Here is a 20,093-nt window from a genome sequence, read left to right as displayed (position 1 = left end):
CACACACACACACACACACACACACACACACACACACATACAATGGAGTATTACTCAGCAATCAAAAAGAATGAAATCTTGCCATTTGCAACTACGTGGATGGAACTGGAGGGTATTATGCTAAGTGAAATGAGTCAGTCAGAGAAAGACAAATATCATATGACTTCACTCATATGAGGGCTTTAAGAGACAAAACAGATGAACATAAGGGAAGGGAAACAAAAATAATATAAAAACAGGGAGGGGGAGAAAACAGAAGAGACCCTTAAAGGTGGAGAACGAACAGAAGGTTGCTGGAGGGGGTGTGGGAGGGGGGATGGGCTAAATGGGCAAGGGGCACTAAGGAATCTACTCCTGAAATCATTGTTGCACTAGATGCTAACTAATTTGGATGTAAATTAAAAAAAAAATAAAACTAAAAAAAAAATTAAAAAAATAAAAAATAAAAATAAATAAATAAAAAAGACAAACCTCCCAGAACAGAATTCCTTACTTAGAAGTGAAATCATCTAAAAAGAAAAATTTATTCTACATAAATCCAATTCTAAGCGTCCAATGCGAAAGCCAGGAGCTGGGATAACTACATACCATTCCCACGGGAAAACCAGTGAGCTACAAATAACCCTTGTGAACGAATTCTCACAGCGCCCCGTCCTCCGTAGTGTACCACTGCCAAGTTCACCAGTGACGTCACTCAAGGCTTCTTCATGCAACTTCACTTCACTAGGAAGCTGCTGGGGAAAGGGTTTCCCATGACAACTGCAACAACAATCTTGGAGGGATCTCCTCTAACACCAAGAGAAGTGATCCCGAGCTAAGCCTTTTTTCTACGTCCTCTGGCAGCAACGTAAGGATCCTATCTCTACTATGCATGACTTTCTACAACTCACAAAATGGAGGGAGGAGATGAGGGATGAGAAATGAGGTCGCTTCCAGCTCAAGAAGAAGGAAAGATCTATTTTGGAGCATGAATTCTCGAAGCAATTTCACTTTCAATCCTGTGGAGTAAGTTACATGCAGGCAGAAACATCCACGCCGTTGATGGATTTCCATGGAAGCCCATTAACTAGGAGACTTTTGTGTTTTGTTGGGATCACTGTGCCTTTATAAATAGAAGCAACCAACATCAAAGACACCATGAGATTTTTCAGAAGCCTTCATTCCTAGCTTCCAGAAAGGAAAGGGCTGCAGAAACCACATTCTGGATATTCAAGCTCTAGATAACCTAGAATGATCGACCCTAGAACATTCAGCAGGAAGTAACAGCTTCCCCAAAACACACACCAAAGTTAACTTACCAAGTTACAGATCATGCTCTGATCTGTCTGCATGGTGAACAATGAAGTGTCCTGGGGCTGAAATTGGGGAGAAAATAAAAGATGAAAAATTATGAAGGTTCCAGCTAACTTGCTAAAAAAAAAAAAAAAAAAAAAAAAAAAGACAAAGATATCATTTAAATTAGCTTCCATCAATTGTGTCCATAAACATAAAGTTTTTTAACAGTCTCCTTTTATTTTAAATCAGAAGAGCAGGTAATGCGAAAGTAATTTTAACAGTAGATGTTCTAAACATAGATGTCATAAATGTAGGTTAGCATGATACTATATAATAATATAGAATCATTTAAAAGCGGGCAGTGATTTCAGGGACATTTCTGTTCTGCAGCTTATCTTCTGGACATCTACACTGAATTAGAATTTAACAACTCGAAGGGGCGCTCGGGTGGCTCAGTCAGTTGAGTATCCAACTTCAACTCAGGTCGTCATCTAGCCACACAGCTGGCTCGCTGCTGTCAGCACCGAAGCTTTCAGCGCAGAGTCTGTCCCCCTCTCTCTCTGACCCTCCCCCGCTCATGCTCGCTCTCTTAAAAATAAATAAAACACTAAAAAGGGAGGGAAAAAAAAGAGTTCAGTCGCTCTAAGCTATATGTTCACACTTTTTTAAATGTTGGAAATTCAATCTTACACTGTTACCTAAGTATGGCCTCTATGGGCTAATATTGAACCAAAACTTAAACATTTTATACCATGTATTCATTGACCTAAAAAAATCAAGCTGGAATAAATCTAAGGGAACAGTGATCTCTAAGACAATATTCACCTCTCCTTATGCTGGTAGCCAGGTTTATAACCAGCAGATGGAAGACTGGAAAAGTCTTTCCTGGTTAATCTGACCAGTTGAAGACAAAAAAAAGTACCTACAGAAAAGGTTCCCAACAGAAAAGCTGAGACAGTGACACTTGGTTAAAGATGTCGAATCGAGGCAGTTACCTCTGTTACCTCCAGAATGCAAACTAAACCATAAAGGGAATTTCATAAAGTAAATTTAAAAAGGCATAAATCCCTGAGCATAAAAAGCATGAGAAGAAAGATAAGAGCAACAAAATTTTGAAACTGAAAAGCAGACAAATGGACAAGTAAGTTGGCAGACCCAGAAAAAAATCTGTATCCTAAGGTGATGAAAGAAATGCCAAAAAAGCAACCTGGTTTATTACTCAGAATTCCTAAAGGATCAAGAATTAGAGACACGGGGCAGGGGAGGGGGCACCTGGGTGGCTCAGTCAGTTAAGCCTCCGACTTCGGCTCAGGTCAAGATCTCTCATTTCATGACATTTCGTGGGGCTCTGTGCTGACAGCTCAGAGCCTGGAGCCTGATTTGGATTCTGTATCTCCTTCTCCCTCTGTCCCTCCCCATTCTTGCTCCGTCTGTCTGTCTGCCTATCTCTCTCTCTCAGAAATAAATGAACATTAAAAATTTTTTTACAAAAGATTTAGAAGTGTGGGTACCAAGGGAAATAGAAGCTGGGTGGTGCTAAAGGTGGGGAACTGGCTGGAAGTCTACTAAAAAGTGACTGGACCTCAAGATCCTTTCATCGATCTGCAAACCACGTGATATCCCTTCACTCCAATACAAGACTTGACATTTTTGCAGAGGCTGAAACAGAGGGTCTCTGGACTAGGGAACACACAGACATCTTAGGAATAATAAATACTGAGAGCAGGGACTCCACTCCCCACCCCCAACTTCTTTCCCAGTCACCTCCCATTATACCCGCCAGACATGAGACAGAGAGCTGGAAGTTTAACCAGCCCAAGAAAAATAAATGCCTGAAGAATTTCACATCAGGGGCTCCTCAACAGGAAAAATGAGCCAGAAAGTTCCAGAACAACACCTATAGTCAGAGAACTCTACCTACCGGTACAAGTTCCCTGACAGCTTTTTACTATCTCACTCTTAATGGGAGTAGACAGCCAAGATCACCAGACATTTAGGAAAAGTCTCACGTATTAAAGGAAAAAACTGAATAGTTAAAAAAAAAAGCAAATGGAAGAAATAAAGACTTTGCAGGTGGGAAAAAAACCTTCAAAAATGATCATGTTTATTAATAGTTTCAGAGATATAATAGAAGTGTATTCATGACATAAGAGGATGATGCTATTAAAAAGCAAATATTCAGTAAATGAAAGAGTTCTTGGAAACTTAAAAAAAAGAGTAAAAAAAACCTGTTAAAAGAGCTGGAAAGAAGAGAACGATGATCAATAAAAAGAAACAGCAAAGAAAACAATGATTAGAAGACTAGGTGAGGAACATATGGAAAAGAGAATACGACAGAATGAGAGAAAAACCAAAACAGAAGAGAAACTATGAGGAAGGTAAAAAAAAAATCTCCAATTAAAAACAGACATAGATTTTTAGATTAATAGGGCCTTAGTACAATGCATGAAAATAGACTGAGACCACAGAATATCACTGTAAAATTTCAGAAAAGTGGGGTAAAAAAGAGATGCTACAAACTTCCAGAGAGAAGGGCAGAAAGAGAAAGAAAGAGGGAGAGAGAGAGAGAGAGAGAGGAGTTTTCTTAAAAATACCAAAAATCAAAATAACAATATAATGATTCAACACTTCCAGACATCACCCCGCTCTCACCACAAACAGGTGCACTCCTTAATTCCCATCACCTGTTGCCCCCGTCCCCCTGCCCACCTCCCCTCTGGTAAGGATCAGTGCGTTCTCTACAGTTAAGAGTGTGATTCTTGGTTTGTCTTTCTCTTTTTTAATTCTTTTGCTCATTTGTTTTAGTTCTTAAATTCCACATATGAGGGAAATCATATGGTATCTGTCTTTCTCTGGCCGCCTTATTTCACTTTTGCAAATGGCCAAGATTTCATTCTTTTTTATGGCTCGGAAATATCCCGTTGTAAATACACAGACCACCTCTATCTGTTCACGTGAAACTAACATAAGAGTATGTTTACTAAATTGGAATTAAAATAAAACCTAGGACTAATATCAACCATTTCCCAATAGTTTTTAATGGTTCAGTCTCTACACAAATACAAATTGCCTGCAAATTGAAATTAAAGTTCTGAAATAAGCTACAGAATTTCTAGTAGTAGATGAAAATGATGTTGGTGAACTATTACAGTATTACACAATTAATGGCGATGCCCAATTAAAGACCAGCCAATACATGAAGAACGGGTCAATACAAGGAGAACAACATAATAGATACTTGGAAGGAGAATACCATTTAAATAACTATTCAACACTTGATCTTAGGCAAAAGGTTGAAAAGCTATAAATAACTAAGATTAAGAAAGGCCCCTAGGTGGGGCACCTGGGGGTCTCAGTTGGTTAGGCAACCGACTTCGGCTCAGGTCGTGATCTCGCAGTTTGTGAGTTCCAGCCCTGCATCGGGCTCTGTGCTGACAGCTCAGAGCTTGGAGCTTGCTTCAGATTCTGTGTCTGCCCCTGTCTCTGCCCCCTCCCCTGCTCACACTCTGTGTCTCCCTGCCTCTCAATAATAAATAAACATCAAAAAAAATTATAAAAAAGAAAGGCCCCTGGGAAAACTGACAAAATCCTCAAATATTAATTAAAAATTTATTTTTTTAATTTTTAAAGAATATTTATTTTTGAGAGAGAGCAAACAAGCAGGGGAGGGGCAGAGAGAGAGGGAGACACAGAATCTGAAGGAGGCTCCAGGCTCTGAGCTGTCAGCACAGAGTCCGATGTGGGACTCGAACTCACAAACCATGAGATCATCACCTGAGCCCAAGTAGGACGCTTAACCCGACTAAGCCACCCAGGAGCCCCTCAAAATCTATTCTTGAGGGAAATAAAAAGACTCTATGATCTCGCTATAAAAGTCAAACATGAAGTAAAGTTTCTGTTTGTGAAATAGTTCTGTCAGAAAATTGTTTATTCTAAAAATTAGCATGGAGTTGTCATGATAATTTTACTAAATCTAAGATAATTTTTTTTAAAAAGAATCAAAACAACAGTCTCTCAGTGGCAATACTAGGAGGTAGAGAAAATGGAGGAATGACTTCAAAATTCTAAGGGAAAATATCATATCCTAATGAAATATCCAATCTTACAGACCATTTTGTACATAGATACAGACATTTTCAGATGTATAAGGTCACCAATACATATTTCTCATGCATACTTTTCTTAGAAAGCCTACTGGAGGATGTGCTTTAATTTGTGGATAAGGACATGTTCTAGTATGTGGGATTAAACCACAAAGGAGGCAGACTGGTGTCCAGAAAGAGAGGCCTGACATAAGAAAGAGGTGAAGGCCAGTCCCAGGTCAGACATACCAGAAGAGCCTGGGGAACAGCTGGGGAAGCAGGTGTAGCCAGAGAGAACCCAGTTCAGAGGGAGCAGTCCAGAAAGAGAGACGAGCAAATTCTTCAGGAAGATGAAACTGACTGAATGCTTAATGTTTGCCAACAAAAAAGGAGGGGAGATTCACAGAATTACAGAGTACGGGACTGAATTAGTGAGATGTACCTAAAAAACTAAGCAAACGAACCAACAAGCAAACAAGTAAGAGCCTGCAATTATTTCCTCAAAGGAGAACAAAAGGTTGGCATAAAAGTAAACGAAAACTTCATGGCTGGGGCGCTGACAGCATTTATATCATTGTACTATTACTATTACCAGAGATTGGCTGGATGGCTTTGGTGGGACCTTAGCAGGGAGAGGGCAGGAAGGAGAAGGAGGGGTGAGCCATGGGGGCGGGGGGTTATCTGCAGGCATGTTAAGTCCGCACCTTCCAGAGAGGAGTCGATAGATAACAGAAGATAGATAATGATTTAGGAACCACAAAGTAGCATTATAAGAAAGTTATGTGCACACGTGTGGCTGAGATCAGAGAACCTGGTAAAAGGAGTTGAAGTATTTACCTCTGAGAAATCATCAGAAATGGAGGAGGTGTGTGATGGTCTGAACTTTCTATATAAAACACTATTATACAATTTTGTTGCTCTTTAAATGATGTGCATTTATAACTGCTCAGCACACAAATTAAAAAAAAAAAAAAAAAAGAAATGAGTAACAATTCTCCTGACCTGACCTTTTAAAGAGTTTCAGGCAGACGGAAGAGATGCATTATCATCTCCGTTAGTGTTTGTGTGTTACCTGCATTGGGATGTGGGTCTGAGTGGAACTTTCTCATTTCACAGGTAAGGCTGTGTATGATTCTGCGTAAGGAGGCTCCTAAAAACCATTTCTGTTTTCTGAAGACCCACCCCATTAGTTCAAAACAATCCTCTCTCTTCTTTTCCGACAGCTGAATCTAGTGGATCTCTCGGATCAGGACAACCTCTAATTTCTAGTAGAGGAATCGGCGTAATTCCGTGGTTGGCTAACAACGTCAGTAGCTAGGACAGTCAGGAGGTACTTAGTATGTGCCGGGCTACTGGGCAAAGTATGCTGGTTGCGTATTTCACGGACTCTTCACCACAACCCTACGATACTGCCACCATTGCTGCTTCCGTTACCAAACTTGCAAGTGACAGGGTCAAGTACTGCCCCAACGCGCTTAAACGTTATGTTACTCAAGTGACACCGAGGCCACTCATTCTCAACAGATGGGTTGTGCAAGCAAACCGATCTCTTACCTGGGTGAATCCATTAAACGTACCACCGGAAGCCTAAACAGAAAGGGAAATCAAAGTACATTACTTTGTATCAGTTTTGTGAGATCAGCAAATGTCCGTCAGACAAGTTGGAAAGTAAAGACCACCACACATTTTAAAATAATACAAAAGGCTGGGGCGCCTGGGTGGCGCAGTCGGTTAAGCGTCCGACTTCAGCCAGGTCATGATCTCACGGTCCGTGAGTTCGAGCCCCGCGTCAGGCTCTGGGCTGATGGCTCGGAGCCTGGAGCCTGTTTCCGATTCTGTGTCTCCCTCTCTCTCTGTCCCTCCCCCGTTCATGCTCTGTCTCTCTCTGTCCCAAAAAATAAAATAAACGTTGAAAAAAAAAAAAAAAAAAAAAAAAAAAAAAAAAATAATACAAAAGGCTGCTGTGCATGAGAGTGTTTAGAAAATGCAAAGGGCCAAAGTGTATTATTTTAAATAGGCTGACCAAAAAAAAAAAAAGAAAAAAAAAGATCGTTCTTACAATTATTGCTGGTGTATGGCTCAGTGTTAACCAAAGCCCACTTTCTCAGTAATGAGAAGATGATTCCAGAGGAAAGTCAGTGAGCTTCTTTTTTAGGCCACTGATAGAATCCATCTACATTCTTAGGACTTCTCTAATACATCATTTGAATGAGTGGCTTTTGGGAGATTCTATAGTTTCTGGGGGCCCTGGGTGGAAACACTGCATGTGTTCTTGCTGGAGTAGAATCATTTTAGGAATAGTAAATTAGTCTGTTCTACATATTTGTAGCAGTTGAACAGTAAAAAGGAAAGTGGAATAAGCACAATAAACGGGATGGTACATAGACTCATTAGTTCCCAACACAACCATTCTGCTTTTTGTAATTTTTTTTTTGGTCAACCTATTTGTGTTTGGTTTGCACAGATTTCAAGGAGATGAGGCAGGCGTCAGAGAAGACAGTGATGGAGAATGAAATAGGTGGGAAACATTAGGAAAAACAGAACCTACAGAAGTCTTTGGCTAGTCTATACTACATACTAGGGTAAGTACCTCTTCTTTATCAGGCTCTATTTCTTGGTACAACAATCCATATCTCTGGTTAGCAATTTCATCTTCGGATAAATCTGAGTTGCTGATGTCACTGTCTTGGGGACTAGCGGGACTGTCGGTGCTAGCATTGTGGGAGGTTCCCAGAACCAACGGTCTAGCCGTGTCTCGCCTTTGTTCCCAGCACTTAGCAATGGCGTGTCCCCCCACGACATCTGCCGGTGAGTCCACCTCCAGCCCTCTCTTGCCTTCAATTGTATCTAAATGTTCCCAGGAATTATCTAAGCCTCCCACATCTCTGATAGGCCAGTGGTTAATGGAATCGAACCAATTGGCAAAGCCACTTGCTTGGCCATCTGGTATACCAGAGAATTCCAATACATCCACATTATTCACTGCTGAGTCCAAGCGTGGCTGCCAGATTTGACCTGGATCTGTTGCCCAAGAGTCTGTTTTCACAATACTTGGTAAGTTAATGATAGGACTACAGTTCCCAGTCACTGTACTTTCAGACCCCTCTATTAATGAGAACTCTGCCTTACACAAACACCAATCTCTTCGGTTTGCATTAGCTCCCAGAGAATAATTAAGGTCTGTCCTAGACTGAGCTGCCACTTCATGGTTTACTGAGGAAACAACAGCCTGATGTTCATCCCTGCCAACCCCAGGAGTAGGTAACACAGCCTCCTGCTGAATTTCTTCTGCATCTGCACTGCCTCGTCCTGAGTGATGTATTACACCGTGGTTAGGAGGACCTATTGAATTTTTCCTTATGTCTCTTCTAGCTAAATCCCATCCCTCAGGACTGGCATTTTCAATATTAGATACAGAATCAGTCTGGAGACGCAGATTTAAGACATCTGCGTGATGGGCAGGGTTAGCTCCAGAGCCTTCTATAATTTCACAATTATTGATTACTACTGGACGCCCCTCATCTAGCCCTTGGTTTCGGTCACCAAATTCAGCGGCCGTAGCTACTCTTTCCAGGTCTTTTTCTAACACGTCAGTTGTATCAGAATTCTTTGCACTGGCCTTTTCACTTTCCCGACAACTAGCTCTTAGATCGATGCTCACTTCCTCTTTACTGATTTCTAAGGTCTCCTGGTCTGGCTTTCCTGTTGTCTCAAGGAGATCTACTAGCCTGTTTCCTGCACTTTCCCGTGCTTTCTCTTCAAATTCCTCTGTACCTTCTAGGGCCTTGAGATCAATAGGTCCAGTGTCTACCTTTTCATATGTCTCCACACCTGCCCACAGAGAATCTTCGATCTTCTGTTTCTCTTCCTCTTCTTCTGACTGTTCAACATCTTCTGGACTTTCTTCGACCGGGCCACCAGTTTCTGTGGCTGCCATCTCTGAGTCAGATAAGTCATGAGGCTGCTCCATCTCCATATAAGCAGCTGTGGCAAATTCAGCCTCAGGCATGGGCTTTGGGTATAGCTGTTCACTTCCACCCGGAGGGGCCGGCCCCACGACAAGCTCGCCCTGGTCAGCTACAGTGTGCCAGTCAGCGGAAGGAAGCATCCCAGTGGACAATCTCATGTCCTGCTCTGCTTCAGAGAGACATGAAGAGTCTTCCTGAGACCCACCTTGGGTAATTTCCTGGCTGACACTCTCTGTGCTAGCATCAGGGCCCCAAATAAATGCACCTAGGTCAATCTGAGATCTTTGAATTTCTTCGGCCAACCCACTGTCTGGAGTTTCCTCCATGATCAGGTTACACAGGGAAAGGCTTTTTGAAGAGTCAGTCTTTAGAGTATGCAGAATAGCAAAGGAAAAAAACAAACAAACAAACAAACATAAGATAAAATAGACCATGGCAGGATTTGATGAGAAATGCAAAGCTCTTCAGTAGGGTAGCGCCAGTTAAACAAAAGTAGAGAGTATTTCAATTAAAATTAAAATTAAATGGTTAAGGTTAAATCTGCAACTAGCAATGCCATGGAGGAAAAAAACAAGCTCATTCTAGATAATATCCACATATACAAGGCATATTAAATATGAAAAGAAATCCAGAATATCCTGGATATTTACCTACCGGCTGTACCAAATCAGTGCTTGTCTGCATGAGTAAAAAGAATAATAATAATCAGTAGTAATAATAGTAATAAGGCAAAAGAAGAAAATTCCCTAGAGCCTTAACATCCTATGCTGTCCAGAGTCAACATTCTCCTGAAAGCTGTGGCTTTTACTGGTTTGAGATCAACTTTTATAATTTGTTTTGTGCTAGGGGTGAGTTTTGTTGCAATACTGTTTACGATGACACAGTTGAAACCTGAAGAAAGCCTCTGTCATTTTCTAGTCGGCAAGGAGGCCTCGTGGCTATTACAGGACTTCTGCTTTAGCGGAACTCTGAACTGCGAAGTTTTCAAATAAAGAAGCAAACTCAAGAACACGAGAATAAGATCAAGCTCTAGCACCCACAAGAGTACACGCATCACACGCTTGGTCACAGTACCAGAACAGATCTTCCCCCAAACTTCCCCCACACTGGGTTCTGCCTCTGAGGCAGGGGGAAGATGGTCTGGTACTAACTGCTCTGACTGTCTGGGCGATTGTCCTCATGTCCTCCCCGCCCCCACCCGCGAACTAGAAGCCTGGTCTGTACACAGACGACACTAAGGGGTTGAGGGGAGCAAGGAATGCCAGCAATTATGGCCAGGGAGCTACTGTTCTGCAGTGTCGCCATCACCATCTTTCTTTTTTTTTAATTTAAAAAAATTTTGAGAGAGAGAGAGCACGCACGCAAACAGGGGAGGGGCAGAGAGAGGAGGAGACACAGAATCCGAAGCAGGCTCCAGGCTCTGAGCTGTCAGCACAGAGCCCAACATGGGGCTCGAACTCACGAGCTGTGAGATCATGACCTGAGCTGAAGTCGGACACTCAACTGACTGAGCCTCCCAGGCACCCCGGTCATCACTACTTTTCTTAGCAGGTTTATCCTCTGAAATAATCAGTGCTCCCCCTAGATGATACCTTCACCCTCACCACACCCTTCCTGGCGAGGAAGGAAAAATGTATTATAACTCCAACTGAAGATGTGAAATACTGGAACAGTAAAACATGGGCACTGTCCTCTTGATCTTCAAGAAAATCACCATGGAGTTGTGGCTAGAATTCAAATGTCCTGAACGGCAGTGCACATATCCCTTTTTGTGATTACACGAGCAAAGCCAGCTCACTATAAAAGATGTTTTCAGTCAACATTTTTTAGCTCTTCTCTTGAGAGCTTTCCAGGATGCTTTAAGGATCCTAAGTAGGGCAGTATAAACCCGCTCCTGTGGAAGGGAAGGGGGCAGTCAACCTTCTGTCTTAGGGGAAGAGAGTAGCAATGTCACTTCAGAAGACCAGACCCATGAACACCAAGATCTAGCAAACTTTCCTACCACTGTCTCACTAAAAAAAGAAGAAAAACACACCAGGCACCTGGGTGGCTCAGTCGGTTAGGGTGTCCAACTTTAGCTCAGGTCATCATGATCTCCCAGTTCAGAGTTCAAGCCCCACGTCAGGCTCTGTGCTGACAGCTCAGAGTCTGCAGCCTGCTTCAGATTCTTTGTTTCCCTCTCCCTCTCTCTCTCTCTCTGCCCCTCCCCTGCTCACACTCTGTCTCTCTCTCTCTCTCTCAAAAATAAACTTTAAAAACATAAAAAAGAAGAAAAACACGAAACCCAAGTTGAGTTCTGAAGACCATGTGACCAGAACTTTTCCAATATAGGGCAGACAAAGGCCTTATTCCTCAGGGATACCAGGCTTCATGTGAGTATGGCCACCCTCCTAATTCCCCGCCACCCTCCTAATTCCCCAGCACAGATGCCGCCACCACAAAGTTCCATTTGTGTCTTTTTTCCCAACTCTAACTTCTGGAAGTGCCCCTCTTTGCCCATCAGATTAGCTGAATACATACCATTACCAGTAATAGCTACCTTTTATTGCTATGGACCAGATGTGGGGCTAAACACTATAAATATCAACTACTTAATCCTCACGTGGCCCTCTGAGGTAGATGACATTGCCCTTATTTTAGCCAGGAGAAAAAATGAGGCCGAGAGAAATTCATAAGTTGCCCAAAGTCATATTGCTGTAAGAGTTAGAGTCTTGATTCAAATCCAGGGCCGTCTGGCTCTAAAGCCCAAGATCTTGTTGACGAAGCTTCATTATTACTGAAAATAATAGTGAGAAACTGGGTCCCGGTGCAGAGTAGCGTGTCCCTTACGTTTGCTCAGCCACATTTTCTTTTATTCTACTTAAAAGCAATAAAAAAGGAGCACGTCCTCAACCGCAACATTTCCTGTGGCCAATAACCACGGGAAAAAGCATAAAAAGGCATAACACCACAGATTCTTGCTTATCTTGGAGTCTGGAACAATGACACTCTTTTCCAAGCCACTGTTTCTAGGTGCTGGTAATGCTTGGAACCACCAGGGAGCTGATTATGGTTCTAGGGGGCTACATTATCATTAAAAAATGTCTAGGTCTTCAGGGCCCCTGGGGGCTCAGTTGGTTGAATGTCTGATTCTTGATTTGGGTTCAGGTCATGATCTCAGGCTTCGTGAGACAGAGCCCCACATCGGCTCTGCACGGACAGTGTGGAGCCTGCTTGGGATTCTCTCTCCTCTTCGCTACCCCTCTCCTGCTTGTGTTCTCCCTCTCTCTCTCAAAATAAAAAAAATAAACTTAAAAAAAATGTTAGGTCTTCTTCTCATCACAGATGAATTAAAATATAATAAGGTTTCCAAATTTCTAGGGCTCCAGATACATCAAAATATGAGCTCTCCGTACTCTTACCGTCCATAGGTCCCAGGGCAATGTCTGAAAGCAAACAAACAAAAATGTGGTTAGTATACAAATCCCAAACATGTAAAAAAATACTGACGTGATGGAAGTTCTGAAAATAAAACATTTTTGAAATATTTAGTACAGCACTGTTCAACAGAACTTGCTTTGGTGATGACAGTGTTCCATATCTGCGCTGTCCAAGGTGGTAGCCACCAGTCACAGGTAGCTATTAAGCGCTTGAGAGGTGCTAGTGTAAGAGAACCAAAATTTAAAATTTATATACTTTGATTGTATTTAAATTGGAATAGTCAAACGTGCCTTGTGGCTACTACAATAAACCACAGGAGACCAGTCAATCTGCTTTTCACTGTAGGAGTAAAAACTGTATCTGAAACATGATGAATGTGTTTACTTCACACACACACACACACACACACACACACACACACACACACACACTTAAAATGAAGTACAAGGTGTCCAGATTTTAGTTTCTCACATCTTTGAGGAAATACAGATCTAATCATTGCTACTGCTTCCTCTCCCCCCAACCCTCCAAATTCAAGAGGATGAATTATGAACAGTTTGATGGTCAATGAACCCCAGAAAGGTAGTTCTTCAATATGCTGAATTGGATGATAACACAGCTCAATTAATAATCATGCAAATCAGCAGGGTGCCCGCTAAGACATAATGGATGAATATGCTTACTACTGGCATTTTAATTATAAAGCTCATTGATCCTGGGGAGCGAATCCAGATGGTTCAAGTGACTTCCGCCCATGTGTTTGGGAAAGTGAGGGAGACCTCTCTCATCTCCTTTGTGATTGAGAATTGCTGCTAATGCCACACCCTCTTCTGCCTTTGTCTTTGTGACTAGAATCAGATCCGTGTTTATGCACTTGTTTTGATCTCGAAATGAGTGGCAAATTAGAGAGCCTGGCACACCCAAACTAAGAACATGGGGGTTTCCAGATGGGGTCACAGATGTCTCATTGGGATTCAGTACTACAGGACAGGGGTCCTGTGGTCCTGAGAGAGCCCGCCCCCCTGGGCTGTATCGTCCCAGCCGCCCTGCGTCTCTGTGCAGCCTGGCTGCTCTCTGGGTCAGGTCCCACCTGTTGAAGGACTTAAGAAAGGAGAGCAGGACGGTTGCATGGAAAGCCCCAGTTATTTGTATGTGTACTCCTTCTGCATCTAACATGCTTTGTGTTTTCTTGCTTCCCAGCCTCTTAAGAATCACAGCTCCTAAAAGCTACCCCATATCCCTGCCTCATGCAGACGGCATGGGGTATTTTCTCCAAAGGAAGGCGGCAAAGTGAAACGTCTTGTTTATCAGTCCTCAGGATCACGAAAGGACGCGTTAACTCGTGCGGACACCGTGGAGATCGCAAGGTGAGCTGTTCTGCCAGCAGCAAGAACATCCATTTAAAGCATGGGGTCAAGCGATGGTTAAGCGAGATCATTCTGAGCGAAGGGGAAAGAAGGCCCGCACAAATCTAATGGCTCTGTGCTTTTTTGCTCTCTCAGCCTAAGACTGTTCTTGGAGAAGAGATGTGATTAGAGCCGGCTCACAGGATGACTCTGCAGTGAGGTGACTCAATTAGAGCCACTGGGCAGCCAGGGCGGTTTATTACCTGGCCTGAGGGAGGACACAGGGCACACACAGCTTTTTCTAACTGCGGTGATGCATTTTCTTCAGAAGAAAGACTTGTGAAGATTTAACCAAGGTCATTTAAAAAAAATCTTTTTTAAGTTTGTCTATTTTTGGGGGGGGGAGAGAGAGAGAGAGAGAGAGAGAGTAAGTGGGGGAGGGGCAGAGAGAGGGAGACACAGAATCTGAAGCAGGCTCCAGGCCCCGAGCGAGCAGCACAGAGCCCGACACGGGGCTTGAACCCACGAACCATGAGATCATGACCTGAACCAAAATCAGACGCTTAACCGACTGAGCCAACCAAGCGTCCCTCACTCATTTTTTTTTCTAATTATGAAAGAGTCTCTTAGTCCTAAATCCATACAAAGTTCCATGATTTGTGGAATTTTTTAATCATGGATTGATATAAAAGAGGTTTCTCTCTTGATCCAACTCGCAGATAGACATGCTGTGGGATCTCATCCACTGATCACGACAACATTCACTGTAGAAACCTGCCTTCTACCACTAGAGCAGTGAACGCTGGAGTGTGAGGCAGAGAAGTCCTGTAGACAAAGAAGTCTACACAGTGAGAAAGCTCTTTCGCGGAAGTATTCTGAATGATATGTACATTCATCTTCTGCTTTGCTGGGCCCCCAAGGCAGAACCCTCAAGTTTGCTGATAATCACTATGGTGGCATTCCCCAAAGTATGTTTTAGAGAACATTCAAATGAATGTGAAGAAACTTTCATTCAAACAGATTTCCGTGGTCAAACACATTTGGGAATCTCTAAGTTAAACAAGTCTAAACGGTTTTTTCTTTTAATCGCAGGACTTCCTGGAGCCTTTAATATTGTAATGCCTATCATGAGTCTCCTAAAAGGGATTTAATAGAACTTTCTGAAACATTTATCTAAGAGACCCATTTTTTTGCAAAACATCTTCAAAGGCTCGTATCTGATCTGCTTAATTACCTGCTTTACCGACATCTCAGATTTGTATTGTTCCTGTATTACAACAGAGAGGCCTTCAGAAATGCGATCACATTCTGGAATAAAGCATGGATTAAAGAGAGGCTTTATTTATTGAGGTTCATACTGAGCTGACAGTGGTTTATGGTAAGGTATCATGAAGGCTTCAAGACTAAAAGATTGAGCTAGGTCTCAGTTTATAATACACCTTTCTTAGTTCACGGGAAGTATATCCCAGCCACCTTTGGATTTGCCCAAATTCAAATGTGAGGCCCCAAGCACATCAAAAATACGGATACAAACAATTTCTGCTTAGACAGATTTTGAGTTAACTTCCTTTCATGGGCACAGACAATCGTGAAGGAAGTCTACTGCAGAGGAATCATCCTCAAGCCATTAGAGCGCCCCGCTCCCGGGCCCTTCTGCTGGAGAACGCTGTGGCCGTCACTAGTGACGTGAGGGAAGGTTGAGGATGATGATGATGAGCAAGGGGAAGCTGGGTACGGGAGGCCAGCTCCGCATCAAGCCATAGCCCAGATCCCATAGGGGAAGCTTCTAAAATGTGGAGGAAGACAATGTCATCAAGTTCAAAGTGACCAAGACTGGAAAACATTTCCGCTGGGGCACAATTTCGAGGCTATGTCTAACGTGCTTTAATCTCCAAAGCATGGAGAAGGAACGTAGAGGAAACAGTGAGAAGGTTAAGTCCAGGGCCACGAGAAAGAGCTTCATTTAGAGAAGTCATGAAATGTATCATCGAAGTCTGAATGGTCTGAGTGTAAAATGATACTAATGATACAATTACTCTGAGACAAGGGATTCCTGGGCAACCATACATTCCAGTTTGGGATGTATGGTTATCCCAGGTCTATGGGTAGAGAGAGAGGGAATGGGAGGAGGAGGTTTGGAATGATAGATATGGATAAGGTCTTCTTTCTACCCTTCCTTCCATTAGAAAATGTTTGTCAACCCAAAAGAAAAGTAAATAGTCACTTGAAATGGAGAGCGGTCTGAAAGGCATCTGCTGCCCTTTAAGTTCACGAAAACGTCATCTCCAAACATCAAAGCTGCCATCGGATACCTGCGACATGGGTGAGTGGGTCACTCCAGCAGAACCTGCAGGTGTCACCTCAGGCTTGAAAGGGTCGAAGTCCAGATCCAACAATGTCTCCTCTTTCTTCACCTCGGGGACTTCATTCTATTAAAGGAGAACAAGACAGAATATGAGACTTTATGATATAATCTCCGTGTAATCCTCTAACATCACTGAATATCCCCAAAGCATGCTCTGATAGTTTACCCAGAGTCACTTGCGAAATGTGATGAAGGGAGAAATAACCGACTCTGGCCAACTGGAACCTAAGATGCGTAGGAATGTGACCCAGGTTTTGGTTTCTGTCCTTCGTCCAGCTCCGAATCCAGCCAACAAAGAGAATGTCTAAGAGGTATATCCTGATGCCATCAAGATCCAAGGACTCTCCTCTGCTAGTTTAGGTATCTCAGGTCAAGAATTACAGACGACCAGATGGATACAATAGGCCACAGCTGGGACCCGTCACCGTAGCCCATGCCTGTGAGGCCCCTGCGAAGCTAGTGTGTAAAAAGGAAGGGATGCCATCTACCCTGACTACCTCCACCTGCCTTATCCCCTCAGAGAGACCCTATCCTTTGATGTAGTCATCACATGAACCACTCTTCATCCGTGTTACTGTCGGTCTCCACTGTAAGTATGAGGGAGGGAAGGTGAAAGAGAAAGAGGGAGGGAGAGAACCATGTCCCCCAACATTTGCCATAAAATAACATTCCTGGATTAGAAAGAGGTAAGCCAAATAAGACACTGGATAAAAGTCCTGCTATAATAGCGACACATTTATAATACTGAACATTAATATTTATTCATTTATTGTGGTCTCATGATACAAAAAAAAAAAAAATAACACAGCTTGAAGTTAGCCTAGCCTTGGCTTAAGTCACGCGGTAAGGGTCAGAGCTGAAATAAAGCCCCCCTAAACAATCACGGTGAACAGAACTGGGTCAGTTTCCATAGAATCAGGTAACGTGTGTTTGGTGTTTGATATAAGCTTCAGTTTTGACCATCTGTACTCTAGAAACTCAAAGGTCACAACCATGGATGAAGCACAAAAGAATAGGAATGTTCAGAGAAAGCTTTTAAAGAACAAGAGTTCTTTTAATTAATATTGATCATAGACATAAAACTTAAAAATATATAGAGCTGTATGAATAGCTTTGGGGCATAAGAGATAATTGTTTTTAGTATATCCACACTCACTGTAGAAGGAAATCTGCTTAAATACCACGCGATTAGTCCTGGGCTACCTATTTTGCAGCATGATCATTCTCACACATTTAAAATTTCACAAGGCTAATCCTTCTTGCTTTAATAATTACAATCACAAAACCATCAACTGATTCCTTTGGCCCCTATTCAAAATCTGCATGGGTTTTGTTTTTTGCCAACATCTGTATTGGTACAAGTTATAGCTCTAAAACTTTGCGAACGCTTACATTGACTTAGAATGTGCTAGGCACTGTTCTGAGAGCTTCGTGCATATAAATATTAACTCAGGTTAGGACACTTCGCTGCAGTCTAATGATGACAACACTACAACACTATTATTGCCTTCAAAGAATGACCTTCCTAGATCCCCCAGACTTCATTTCGCCCGCATGGTCTAATCCTTACAAAAACCAAGGGGTAAATGGCATCATTCCTCCATCTGGGGATAAGGAGAGAGGGCTGTTGTCCTGGGTCCCTCAGGTGCAATGCAGCTGAGGCAGGACTGCAACAGCCAGAGGCCTTGGACCCCAGTGCTATTCCAGGCTGCTGCTAAGACCTGTGCCCACATCTCTCAAACAGGCACCACAGGGATCTGCAGAGGAATTCTGGACAGTCTCTAAGTTCTTCTTAAAATGTAAGCCCAAACGAATCTGTCCATTAATCCTCTCTAAGCCTAATGGGGCCCCTTATGAAAGCTCAAATGGAAATGTAGAGCTCAAGGATGACAAGTGGCATGAGACTGTATACCAGTGTGGTGGTCTTCAAAAGGTGCAGCTGGCTACTTCGACTCCATTTCTATTTGGTTTTGCACCCTTAATTCCTGCGAGTTACCCCTTAAGGCACTCATATCAAACAGCAGTTTGACAGAACTACAAAAAGAGCAAAAAAAGGAGTTGCCTGCTGATACAGCATTCCTTTATAAAATGACAACTCTGTCATTAACATGTTGAAACACGCTGACATGTCATGTCCCTTAACGTAACAAAAGAAAACTCCTCTCATTCCTTATACCTGAGTCACCGTTAGAGCAGATCTGATGTGGTGTCGGCATTCGTAAACTTTTGGAAGCCAGAGCTTAAGTACCGCGTTCCCATTAAAAGTCTAGACCCAGAGTGTGATCCTAAGAAAAGAGACTACATGTGTAAACCACAGGGGGAAAATACCCAAAGGGAAGATCTTACCAGTGATAATAATCTTCAGGAAGTGTCTTCTGCTAGGGACATCTAAGTTTATAACCGAAGTACTGAACTTCTTCACTCTAGGTAGACAATTTGACCATAATCCTATGCCTAGTCTTGCCATGGCCTCCCTACAGATGGAGTTTACTGCCTTATCCCTTGACTTGGGATTGACCATCTGTCATGCTTTAGTCAATGGACGTTAGTGAATGTCACACAAATGAAGGCTTGAAATGTTTGTGTGGGTGACTTGCTTTTTTGTATTCTTGCCACTCACTGTACAACGTACAAGCTTTGGGGAACCACTGGTCAAGGAGGATGGGAGCCACAGGGAACACACCTGGACCCACCATAACTAAATTCCTCAAAAGCGGTGTTAAAGAGGAATTCTTACAAGTGGCCAGGGCAGGGGGGGGGGGGAGGGGGGCAGGGTAAGACATGTTACTGAACACAGGGACAACCTAGGAATAATAGCATTTTTTAGCACCAGAATTAATGCAAGCAAAAAGATGTTGAGGCAGTATCTTTGAAGTACAGAGAGAAACTTAGAATTCTGTGCCCCTTGAAAATATTTTTATGTTTTCATTTTTAAATATTTATTTGAGACAGAGCACAAGCAGGGGGAAGGGGCAGAGAGAGAGGGAGAGAAAGAATCCCAAGGAGTTTCCACACTGTCAGCACAGAGCCCGACATGGGGCTTGAACTCACAAACCACGATTTCATGATCTGAGCCAAAATCAAGAGTCTGACACTTAACAGACTGAGCCACCCAAGTGCCCCGAAAATATTAAAAAAAAAAAAGACCAAAAATGTGGGGCACTTGGGTGGCTCGGTCGGTTAAGTGTCCAACTTTGGCTCAGGTCAGATGTCACTGCCTGTGAGTATGAGCCCTGCATCAGGCTCTGTGCTGACAGCTCAGAGCCTGGGGCCTGCTTTGGATTCTGTCTCCTTCTCTCTCTGCCCTTCCCCGCTCACATTCTGTCTTCCAAAAATAAATAAAAATTTAAAAAAAAAGAGAAAAAATGAGGTGACTATTTTTTCATACATACAAAAGCAGAAAGAACCCATCACCATCCAATCAACACAACTAATGTGAAAAGACATTTTTTAGGCATGAAATGATGCTACATGGAAATACGGATCTAGATGAAGTATGGATGTACACAAAGGAATGATAGGCTCCAAAGGAATGAGAAATGATAACTATGTAGGTAAGTATACATGACTTTAGTCATTATTTAAATCTCCTTAAAAGATAACTGACTGCTTAAACAAAGATAATCACAAAGTAACA

The 20,093-nt window shown here is 42.6% G+C and overlaps 1 protein-coding gene across 4 annotated transcripts in view; it reads right to left on the bottom strand.

Moving 5' to 3' along the window:
- AMPH (amphiphysin) overlaps nt 1-20,093 on the bottom strand; it is a 247,856-nt gene that overhangs the window by 35,647 nt on the left and 192,116 nt on the right. For 2 of the 4 annotated variants that reach the window (XM_060632223.3, XM_060632222.3), the window contains exons 12-17: nt 16,404-16,520; nt 12,727-12,750; nt 9,980-10,003; nt 9,169-9,690; nt 6,912-6,944; nt 1,299-1,355 (exon numbers count right to left, since the gene is read on the bottom strand). In XM_060632223.3, coding sequence (XP_060488206.1) covers nt 1,299-1,355; nt 6,912-6,944; nt 9,169-9,690; nt 9,980-10,003; nt 12,727-12,750; nt 16,404-16,520 — 777 coding nt within the window. The remainder of the gene's footprint in view (nt 1-1,298; nt 1,356-6,911; nt 6,945-9,168; nt 9,691-9,979; nt 10,004-12,726; nt 12,751-16,403; nt 16,521-20,093) is intronic. The other 2 variants (XM_060632226.3, XM_060632225.3) reach the window with 1 other exon arrangement.

Source organism: Panthera onca, chromosome A2 (assembly GCF_046562875.1).
Source record: "Panthera onca isolate mPanOnc1 chromosome A2, mPanOnc1 haplotype 2, whole genome shotgun sequence".
Classification (NCBI taxonomy): Eukaryota; Metazoa; Chordata; class Mammalia; order Carnivora; family Felidae; genus Panthera; species Panthera onca.
Note: the sequence above shows the minus strand (reverse complement) of the source record. Positions and strands in the feature narration are given on the sequence as shown.